Source organism: Peromyscus maniculatus, chromosome 13 (assembly GCF_049852395.1).
Source record: "Peromyscus maniculatus bairdii isolate BWxNUB_F1_BW_parent chromosome 13, HU_Pman_BW_mat_3.1, whole genome shotgun sequence".
Classification (NCBI taxonomy): domain Eukaryota; kingdom Metazoa; phylum Chordata; class Mammalia; order Rodentia; family Cricetidae; genus Peromyscus; species Peromyscus maniculatus.
In genome coordinates this window covers 4,065,456-4,076,890 of record NC_134864.1, presented here as the reverse complement: position 1 = coordinate 4,076,890, position 11,435 = coordinate 4,065,456, and the positions used below count along the sequence as shown (strand labels likewise).

Here is an 11,435-nt window from a genome sequence, read left to right as displayed (position 1 = left end):
GGTGGGGCAGGAGACAGGTCAAGCTGGCCACATTTCTAAGCCCTTTACAGATGTACAGGGGGCTGGAGATGGCTCAGTGGCTAAGAGCATTTGCTGGTCTTGCAGAGGCCGTGCCATTCCCAGGGACCACAAAGTGGCTCACAGCCCCCTCTAACTCCAGTGTGAGGGCTTCTGAGACCTTCTTCTGGCCTCTGTGGGCACCAGGCACACACAGGTGCACACACAAAGATTTCAGGTCAAGATACATAAAACCAACCAATCTGAAAACAACCACAGAAACCCAAACAACTGTTTGAGGAGCCTGAGTCTACTTTGTATTCTAGATCACACCTTATCCTTCTTCTAAAAACCAGGTCTCATGTAGCCCAGGCTGGCCTCAAACTCACTATGTAGCACAGGATGATCTTGAACTTCTCAGTCCCATGGCTCCCCGTCCTGAGTGCTGAGTGACGGGTGAGTATGACCACGTATGGTCTCTGGTACTAAAGATGGAAGCCAGGGCTTGCATGCTAGGCGAGCACTCTACCCCATAGCTACATCCCTGGGCCCATAGCATAGTCTTGTTTTTAAATTTATTTTTTCAGAACTTTTACATGAGCAGTGTGTCCACATCTTTTCCCCGTCCCCTTCATCCCATCTCCGGCAATGTTATATCTTTCCTCGGAGTTTAGAGCCGTGGTTCTCGCCCTTCCTAATGCTGTGCCCTGTCCAATAGGTGCTCAGGTTGTGCTGACCCCCAACCATAACATTGCTACTTTATAACTGAGTTTTGCTATTGTTATGAATCATAATCATATCTGATATGCAGGATATTTGATATGTGACCACTGTGAAAAAGTCATTTGACCCCCCCCTCCCCGAAGGGAACCACTGATTTAGAGGCTGCAAACACCCTGGCTGAGGCTGAGCCTCTGAGAACGAGGCTCCCCTGAGCTCCTTATTGGCTGGTAGTTGGTTCATGTGAGGAGTGAGGAGTCACCTTTCACCAGCCACCCTGGCCCAGCATCTGGGAAAAGGCTCTTCTGGTATAGCCTTCTCCGTCTGGATGGCTCGATGGTGTGCTTCATGTCTAGCTTAGACTCTACGAAGGCCAGGGAAGCTGAGTCTGGAATTTGCCATTCCCTGTGACCACAAAGTGTTTTGAGGTCAAAGGCTACCCCTTTTTCTCCTCTGGGCGCAAAGGATGACCAGGTAACCTCTTCTCACCAGGAGGGCAGTCCAGGCCTCTCCCAACCCTCCTCCCATGGCTCGGTCTGAGGAGACGGTGCCTGGATAGTGGTGCTCTGACCGCCTCACGCCTGGGCAGCCTGGAGGGGCTGGCATTCCTGGGATCCTCCACACCCAGGATCTCAGAGACAAGTGTCTCTTCACATCCATCCCCTGCAGCTGCTGGTAGAGAACCAGAAGTCGATGGGTCATCAGACACGTGACAGTGAGCTTGGGAAAGAAGCCATCTTCACTTCCTGTAGGACTGACTGCCTGGAGGAGAGAAGCCAGAGCTAGATGCCAGTGCCAAGTGGTCCCCGCACAAAACCCCTCTATCCCATACAATCCCTTCTTTCAACTGCCCTTGTGCAAATGAATAATAAGAACTTTCCCTCCCGGGTCCTGGCTCTGTGGCCTGCCCTGGTCCTTCCTCACAGGAAGCTGCTGCCTGGTCGGTTTGCTCAATGTGCCTCCTGGCAATAGTTCACTGTTTGCTGAGTCCACGGGACATATGGAATCTACCACTCCGGGACTCTGTACACCAGGCTTGGGCCATGTGATGTTGCTGGATGTGGGGTATGGCCAGCTATCAGCTACAGGGTGTTATTATTGTGATGAATGTCAACCGAGACTCCCAACCCTGTGCAGACTGGAAACAGCAGGGTCAGAATGGCCTGACCGCTTCCTCCTGGCTAGGCTTTCCATGGTCCCTTGGCACTCCTCAGGGCCTGAGAGGAAGTAGCCTGACCTGAACCAGAGGGAATAGGGAGAGCCCATCATGGCTTAGCCGTGGCTCATTGTCTGGCTAGAATGCCAGGGCCTGGCCAGGGAGGGGCGGTGACAAGGCTGTACCCAAGCTGGCGACGGTTTGCTGCTTGACATCTTTGTTCTTCTTGTTAGTAAAGCCCAGCTGGGGAGATCAGTCAACTGGTTGAGACTGAAGTAGGGTGAGAAAGATGGAGAGGCTGGGTTTGAGCGGAGCCTCCCACCAGAAGGTGGATCTGAGTTCTAGACCAACCTTATGCAGCCAAGACAGGTGAGGATGGCCTTTGCAAGGCCCCAGATGTGGGAATCTTATTTCTAAGGGATATGATCTTCAGGGTGTCATTCAGCTAGCTTATACACTAGCTGCCTAACTAAGAGCATTGAATAAACAGCAAATGTTAATAAAGGACAGGTCCCCGGGCAAAGGAAGTCACTGGAAAAGGCCCTGGTCCTGTAGGGAAATGTGCCTTTCCCATTTGCCTGGGCACAAGTAGTTCATGGGCCCAAATACAGGAGCACAAGGCCCTTCCTCTGAGGCTCCCATCAAGGTGCTTGCTGACTTACTGTGCAGGCCCCTCGTGGAGGATGCTGTGGAGGCTGGGCGGCTGGCCTGTTGGGGACCACTTGAGGAGACCTGCGGGGCCAGAGACGATGCTTTCGCCTTGAGTGTGTTCAGTTCCATGGTCTCTGGAGTACTGGGTACCCGGGGCTTGAAGGTGAAAGCTGACGCGAATTCCCTAGGAGAAAAGAAATGTACAGTCTACAGTCACAACTGTTAAACAAAAAGTCAGGATTATAAGAGGGAAGCCACTGACTCTGTGAGCCCCAAGATGTGGAGTCATATTACAGGGGAGGAGGAAAATGATGAGGAAGAAATAACAGCTAAGGGGTTAACAGGGTGAGGAAGGGGATGAGGGCCTGGGGGAGTACTGACATTTAATTAACTTATTTGGTTTTTTTGAAACAGGGTCTTAGTATATGGCTCTGGCTGCCCTGGAACTTGCTATGTAGATTAGGATGACCTGGAACTCAGAGATTCTCCTGGCTCTGCCTCTCCAGTGCTGGGATTAAAGGTGTGCACTACCATGCCCTGCCAAAATGTTTATATTTATTTATTGATTGATTTATTTTGGGAGAGGGAGCACATGCCACAGAATACACAGGGAGGTCAGAGGACAACTTGCTGGAGTCAGTCCTTCCCTTCTAGGGATGAAATGAAGTCATCAGGCCTGGTGGCAGGTGCCTTTATCCACTCAGCCATCTCACCAGCCCACCGGCAGCGACAGTTCAGACCGCATGTCAGGGAGGTGCAGGCAGCCGAACCATGGCCCCAAAGGGGTCCATATCACACGCTCCCGAGCCCAGGAGAACACTGTTGTAGGAGTGTTATAGGAGCTGTTCCTGTTAGTCGGGGCTCTGGCGGCCCTAACAAGCTACGCTTGGTCACTTGTCCTCAGTAGGACTGTTAAAGACACACATAGCAGCGAAAAACAAAGAAAGGCGGTTTATTCAAAGTCAGAGTAGGAAGGAAAACAAATAAAAAGGTCCAGTGGATACTCCAAGTCCTGAACCTGTCTACAGGATCCTGGTTCAGCTTTAAAGTCCTGGCCAAGAAGTGGTCCTGTCATTCCCTGAGCCGTCCCTGTCAGCCCCCGTCTCTCCCGAAGGTGGACCGATGGCTGTCAGAACTGTGAGGAATCGCTTCCTGGGAGAAATGCAAACCCTTTGGGGAGCATTGTCTCAATAGTCTATACGGCACAAGTGTCTCCTAAAACATTCTTTAAATGGGGTGGGAGAGATGGGCACTCGAGTGTGCATGCGCATGCACGCACATACACATTAAATAAGTCAGTAAATGTGAAAAAATAAAGGTCTCCACATCAGTGGCTGACACTGAGCATGGCTGGCTATCTTAGTGACTTTGCTTATCCTAAAGGGTTTGGAATGCATGCCAGGATCACCTGGCAGGCAAGAGTCAGCCAGGCTGGCTGGATCCCAAAACCTTGAGGATAGAGTAAGGGCCATGAGCTCAGGAGGAGAGGCAGCCCCTAGAGACAGGTAAGGGGAGGAGACAGTTTTCCAGGGTGAAGGAGTCCATGGCGCACTTTGAAGGGCATGGCGTCAGACTTCCACCCAGAACGGGAAAGACACAGTCAGGACATCCGCCTCTCACGATGGGAGATTCGCTTCTGCAGCACAAGGAAACCAGTTTTAGGAGGGGCAGCCAGGGAAGGCCTTGCTGATACGGTGATGGTAAACCCTCCAACAAGCCCCGTGACTCAGGTGTTCCATCTTAGCAGATGTAGACTGAGGGTCCAAAGGTCAGGAGCCTTCCTGAGGTCATCCACAGAGCAGGCAGGCAGTGACGCAGGAGCTGAGAACAGCCGCTTTCCAGCTGTCTTCCACCAATTCCCCACAGCTTGGTGTTGTCAGACCAGAACTTTGGGGTCCGGGTTCTGGGGCCTCCCAGGAATGAGCTGGTGACGGGGACTATTGTCCTTCCCACAACACCAGGAAACCAGCCCTCAGCTCAGCAGGACCCACCCCGACAGAGCACTCCAAATCTTGGTTGCTGCTGCAGGACGGTGTGTTGGAAGGGGTTGTCATCAGCCCCTGCAGGGGAGATGGAAAGGACTCTGCCAAAGGCGGAGCAGCCTCTGGGTCCCCACCCCAGGATGGTGGACGAGCTGCCCAGAGCCAGGGCTGGAACCAGGAAACGGCCTGGGTGGATAGAGGACGCGGTTAGGGGACAGCAGACTAGGTGGGCAGAACGGAAGTCCAGGAGGGACTCACCCGGAAGCTCCCTAAAGTCATTTGCTGCAGGAACACATGTCAGTTTGACGTTTGTGTTCATTGGGAGGTGCCCCAATATAGGCGAGGATTTATTAGGGTGCCACTTTATGTCAACTCATCAATGGGGACATTGTGTTGGCAGGGAAGAGCAGTACAAGACGCCAGGGCGATTGCAGCTTCAGTGTTTGGAATGCTGCTGAGCCAGCATGCCAGCAGCTGAGCACCCCAGCAGAGGATCCCATGTCCTCTCCTCATGCAGGAAGCCACAGGAGGTGTCTGGGCACTGCTCTGTCCTCTCTGCTCACTAGATTTGGAACTGGCTCTTGGTTGCTGCTACAGACACCTCATCCTGAGAATAATGAAACCTAGACGTTGGCAGAGATAAGGTGGGTAATAGGAGAGAAAAAAACACTGGGTGAAGGCAGATGTCTAACATGCACCAACAGTTCACACCTGTGCACACACACTCGGCTCTCTGGTGCTGCTCTACACGGCCTCTGGGCCTAAAGTGTCACTTTTATCTGGATGTACAGAATCTTGAGCTGCCACGTTTCTGGAGGAGACACGAGGGAGAAAAAACGCCATACACATAAACTCTTTTCTCCTATTTAAAAAGCAAAGGTGCAGGAGAGAATGAATCTCTTTTATCTGAAATGCTTGGGGCTAGAAGTATTTTGGACTTAATTTAAAAACATTTTGGAACATATTCATAGGTATAATGAAATGTCTAGGGGACAGGAACCAAGTCTTTTTTTGTGGGGAAGGCAGGGCCTCACTACGTAGACCAGGATGACCCTGAACTCACAGACACCTACCTGCCTCTGCTTCTCAAGTGCTGGGATCAAAAGTGTGCATCACCATGCCTGGCCATGTAGGATCCAAGTCTCTCTCTCTCTCTCTCTCTCTCTCTCTCTCTCTCTCTCTCTCTCTCTCTCTCTCTCTCTCTCATTTTTATATATGAGGGCCTGCATGTGTGCATGTGCACCACGTGTGTGCATGAGGACCACATGTGTGCATGTGCACCACATGTGTGCCTGGCCTGGGAGGCCAGACAAGGCAGCCAGATCTCGCTGAAACTAGGATTACAGACTGCGGTAATCTGGGGTGAGTGCTGGGAACTAAAGCCAGGTCCTCTGCTAGCACAGTGTAAAGTTCCCAGGAAAAAGCCATCATTTCTTGCACTTTCTACAGAGCTCATTAACTGCTTAGAATGTAAGCTATGGTGAGGCTGGAGTGTCAGATGCAGGGCTAGTACAGTTCCTCTCGGGCATCTTCAGCACTCGAAATAGCCATTCCTTGCCCAACTCCACATCTGACCTGACATCCGAGACAAATGGATAAAGCTTTTTGGAATGTATAGACAAAACTGCAGTTCCCACCCACCAAAAGGCTGGGGAGTCATCAGACAGATCTGAAACCTAGAGCAGAGATCTTTCCTCACCAGCCACCTCCTGCATGTTCCCACCAAGGTGTTTGCAGTGACCTGGCTTAGGGCTTTCTTTGTTCTGTTTATAAAAACACCATCAGACTGTTACCGTTGGAACACTGGATTTGGGGTGACCTAAATCTGAGTTTCTGGGCCACGGCCACTTTACTTGGCCCTACAATAAACTCTTATTCCCTCTGAGGTGAGCACCTTAGTTGCTGAGTCGTCTTCCCAGTCCCAGGACCACATCTTATTGCAAAAATTCCTTTATGCTGCTTGGCATGGTGGCACACACCTTTAATCCCAACATTAAGAGGCAGAAACAGGTGGCTCTCCATGAGTTCAAGGTCAGCCTGGTTTTCATAGTGAGTTTCGGGCTAGCCAAGGCTACTGGGTGAGACCCTGTCTCAAAAAACAACAAGAAATTATTTATGTTTCATGTGTGTATTATATGAATATACACAGTATAACCTGAATATAACTTTGTAGTTTCTAAAGATAGAATCTTGTGAGGCATAGTGGCCGGCTATGATCTAGGGCCAGCCTGGGATATACAGTGAGACTCAGTCTCAAAATAAAGAAACAGACAAACAACAACAAAATCAAAAAATAAATACTGAGTGTAGCTATGTAGTTCAAGCTAGGCTGGAACTTTCTTTGTGTGTGTGTGTGTGTGTGTGTGTGTGTGTGTACATGGTGTGTATGTGTGTGTGTGTGTGTGTGTGTGTGTGTGTGTGTGTGTGTGTACATGGTGTGTATGTTTATGTATCATGCCTGCTGGAGGCCAGAGCTCAAGAGCTAGTCTCTGCTCTCTTTTTTTTTTTTTTTGGTTTTTCAAGACAGGGTTTCTCTGTGCAGCCCTGGCTGTCCTGGAACTCACTCTGTAGATCAGACTGACCTCGAACTCAGAGCTCTGCCTGCCTCTGGCTCCTAAGTACTGGAATTAAAGGTGTGCACCACCACTGCCCAGTGCGGGTCTCTCTCCTATCCCTTCCACTTTATCCCCTGGATACAGGGTCTCTTCATTGAACCTGACGCTCACAGTTCCGTTTGGTTTTGGTTTTTTGGCTATACTGGCTGGTGAGAAAGCCTCAGCAATCCTGTCTTCTCCTCCCTGCCTCCCAGCACCAGAACAACAGTGCACACAGCCACACCTGCTCGTACGCGGACGGGTGCTGGACCAGACTCAGGCCTCTGCGGCTGTGCAGTGAACGCTCTCTCCAGCCCCGTGCTGGCACCCCGCGTCGTCCTGGCTCTGCCTCCTACGTGCTGGGATCACACACGGTGCTAGAGCACCTGCTTCAAACAGCATTGAACATTGTCCTTAAAACTAAACCAGGTGTGGCTGTGGTGCACGCTCTAACCCCAGCACTCGGGGGCTGCAGCATCAGTATGGTCAACAGCGAAGCCAGCTTGGCCTACGTAGAGAGATCCAGGCCGGTCAGAGCTACACAGTAAAAGCCTGTCTCAAAAAACTAAACAGGGCTGGGGAGACAGCTCCCCAGGGAAAGCACCTCTTATGCAAGTGTGACTGGAATTTGAATCCCCAGACCCACATAAGCATGAATGCTGGGTAGTCGTGGTGAGCCAGTCGCCTGGAATCCCTGGATACAGGAGACAAATGGAAATCCCAACTCAGCCAGTTCTGAATTCACCTGAGACCCAACGTATGTAGTGGAAACCAATCAAGGAAGCCAGCCGATGTCAACTTCCTGCCCCACAGAGCAAACACACACATAGGAACCTGCATACACACTCAAGTATACCCCACCCCACCCCTCCTGCCCAATAAACAAACAACAACAAAAAACAAGTTCTACTTACTATAAAGTCAGTGTTCAAAAGTTTCAGATTTTGGAGCATTTTGGATTTCAGTCTTTCAGATTAAGGATGTTTAAGCTCTACTGAAATATTTATGTATATGAGTGACCTGTCTTCATGCACACCAGAAGAGGGAATCAGGTCCCATCAGAGATGGTTGTGAGCTACCATGAGGTTGCTGGGAACTGACCTCAGGACCTCTGGAAGAGCAGCCAGTGCTCTTAACCTCTGAGCCATCTCTCCAGCCCTTAAGCTCTATTTATTAAATAATCATTTCTTTTCTATGTAAGGAAGGTTCTGGGCCTGGGATTAGACATGTGCACTCCATCTGTGGATCTCCTCTCCCACTCAGCTGTGGTTGCTTTCTGGGTCTCACAGGGCCACCTACAGCCCGTGTGCCAGCACCATGCCAACCTGTGGTGGCAGGCCTGAAGACGATGGAATGGCAAGGTGCATTCAAGGTGATCTCCTTCCTGGGTGCTAACGTCCGGGAACCAGCCAATGTTCAAACCAAGGAACAAGCAAGGACCTGCAGCTGGGGCCGAGTGCTGATTGGGGCAATGCCTTGGCCCAAATGCGTTCTTCTTGCTTACTCTGTCTTTTAAAACACTTCATTTGTGTATTTTGTGTGCATGTGTGTGGGTGTGAACATACTGTGGCCCATGTGTGGAGTCAATGACGATGTGTGGGAGTCAGTTCACTCCTTCTAACATGTGAATCTTGGGGCTCAAACTCAGGTCTTTAGGCTTGGTAGCAGGTGCCTATACTCACAGATCCAACTTGCTGACTTCATGTTGTTTTTTGAAGTTTGGAACAAGAGCTTGCTATGTAGCCCAGGCTGGCCTTCAACTCACAGCCTGGTGCAATAAATGTATTTTTAAAGTCTGGTCATCAGTGTTTTCCAGTGACTTAATGCCAGGGATTTGAAGGAGCTGGCAGGAAGAAGGAGCTGGTGGGATGGCTCAGCAGGTAAATCAGGTGCTTGGTGCTTGAGCTTGGTGACCCGAATTCAATCCCCAGGAAGTACACAGCGGTAGAAGGCAAGACCAGCTCTGCCAAGCTGTCCTTTGGCTTCACACGTACCGTGGCACACGTCCCAACTCCCCATCACACACATAGACAAACTGACTGTGGATATTTTAAAAAAGAAGAGGGGACAGTGAGGTTTGAACTTCATTTCTGGTTCCCCCAAAAGCAATTTTATAGCAAGACGAGGTGCTGGACAGTACTGGAACCTGCATGGCGACCATGTCCAAAGGCCCCAGCTCTGGGTCAGTGGAGTAGGGCTCCGGCTGCCCAGACACGCCCCTCTTCTGGGACGAAGCACTGTCCCTACCCCAGGGACAGCCAGGCCTTCCCCTGTCTCCTGTGTATTCATCTAACACGCTTTCCGACAGCTAGGAACCCCACCCATGCTATCTCTGAGGACAGTGGGATCAGCTGTGGCCACTGACGGCATAGCTGACTCCTTGACTGTGGGACAGGACTGTGGCTGTGGTCAGGGGTGTGACCAGTTTGTGGTCAGGTAGGAGGGAAGGGTGCTTGGCTGAGATCCACAAGGGGGATGAGCTGAGGTCAGTCCAGCAAACAAGAGGCTGGGGGAAGGTAAATACTATTCCCTGCACGGTCAGTGTGGGGTGGCGGCCGACGACAGTGTGTCCACTCCCCTCTCTCCACCCCACTCTTCCTCATACAGAACCCCACGTTTAGAAAGGGCTGAATTCTGTCACTGAAGGAAGATGGAGGCGCCTAAGAGTTCCACTCCAGGGGGCATCTGTGCCTAGTGGACGCTTTTGGGGCCAGCCGGGTGGAGCGAGGGAGTGTCTCCGGGGAGCCTGTGGAGGTGCCCTGGCCCTGTGAGAACGGCTATTTTTAGGGAAAGGGCTGTCTTGAGTGGCGAGCAGCTTCGGAAATGAGCTCAGCATTTACAGAAGAAAGAGGCCTGGGCACAGGAAGGGCAGATTTGGCCCAGCTGAAGAGCGGCGAGTGCCCTTCTGCTGTGTGAGCAAGCAGCAAAGTGAGCAGCCGGTGCCTACCCCTCCGAGTTTGCTCATTTTGATCCTTACCCTCACTGTAGGAGACCCAGAGCCAAGGGGCCCCTGAGCTGGCAGACAAGCTCTCTTTTAATAACTCCAAGAGGTGGAAGGAGGGCCATGGCAGACTGGCCAATGAGGTAGAGTGTGCACTGCAGACCCCACAGGAGAGAGGCTTCTGTTGACCACAGACACCATTGTGAGGGGTGTGTGTGGTGGTGGGAGGTTCCTGCAGATACCATTGGGGGTGCTCACTGAAGACGTGGATGGAAGCATCTCCCAGTCTGTTAGGAGGGCCGGTCAGGGAAGGCCCATGAGGCCGCTGCCGCGTTCCTCCAATGTAGAGGGCATTGCTCACCCAGCACACTCCAGTTTTACTTCCGTGCTAGAGACTGAATCCTCCCTCTTGAAGTCACTCGGCCTGCCGGGCTCATGAGGTCAGAGGACGGAAGGCCAGGAGATGGACAAGGTTGTCTCAAGTCTGAAGGGGCCACTGAGACCCTCAGAGAGGAGCTTCTAGACGGAAAGACAGTAGCGATCCACCGAGGACCTGTCGGTGCTCACTGGGGTAGAGAAGGAAACTCCTTTCGTCCTACTCCAGGGCCAGTTTCTGTCTGGAGTCTGACCTCCGCCTGAGCCATTTCCTAATGCCGTTCTCAGTCTCTCCCCTCGTCCCACCTCCTGTGGAAGCAAAGAGCCTGCTGCGGCAGGTCACTCATCCCCTGGACAGTCCCAGCAGCTTGCCTCCCTTCCTTCATCTCTCCCCGCTCCCTCCCTCTCCCTCCCTCCCCCACCTCTCTCTTTTTTTGTGACAAAGTCTTTCCACGCAGCCCAGGCTGGCTTCAAACTCCTGATCGCCCCGCCTTAGCTTCCAGAGTGTTGAGTCAGAGGTGTCCACCGTCAGGTGTGGCTTCTTGACAATTTATCAAGCTATGTCCTTAGAGGCGGGTGGATCTCTGCGGGTTTAAGTGATATCTAGACCAGCCAAAGCTACACAGTGAAACCCTGTTTCAAAAGCCAAAGCAAGGGGGCTGGAGAGATGGCTCAGCGGTTCAGAGCACTGGCTGCTCTTCCAGAGGTCCTGAGTTCAATTCCCAGCACCCACATGGTGGCTCACAGCCATCTATAATAGGACTTGATGCCCTCTTCTGTCATACAGGTATACATACAGAGCACTCACATATAAAATATAATACAATTAAAAAAAAAAAACAAAACTAAAACCCAAACCAACAGAGTAAGCGTCCAGTCTGACAACCATGGCCCTCGGATCCCCGCTGTCCCTGGGCTCTGACACACTGACGGGCCACCAGGCCTTCCCACTGGGCATTATTTACTGTGTTTCAGGCTCCAGAGAAGTCTCTTTGACTTTTGTGGGGACACAGAAGCTC

General features: G+C 51.6%; 1 protein-coding gene across 7 annotated transcripts in view; it reads right to left on the bottom strand.

Annotated features, from left to right (window-relative positions):
* Nucleotides 1-555: 555 nt before the first annotated feature.
* Armc9 (armadillo repeat containing 9) overlaps nucleotides 556-11,435 on the bottom strand; it is a 137,885-nt gene continuing 127,005 nt past the window's right edge. For 5 of the 7 annotated variants that reach the window (XM_076549500.1, XM_076549501.1, XM_076549498.1 and 2 more), the window contains exons 24-25: nucleotides 2,536-2,708; nucleotides 556-1,479 (exon numbers count right to left, since the gene is read on the bottom strand). In XM_076549500.1, the coding sequence (XP_076405615.1) occupies nucleotides 1,457-1,479; nucleotides 2,536-2,708 (196 nt within the window). In that variant the 3' untranslated portion in view covers nucleotides 556-1,456. Of the gene's footprint in view, nucleotides 1,480-2,535; nucleotides 2,709-10,456; nucleotides 10,608-10,685; nucleotides 10,726-11,435 lie in introns of those variants that run through there. The other 2 variants (XM_076549503.1, XM_076549504.1) reach the window with 2 other exon arrangements.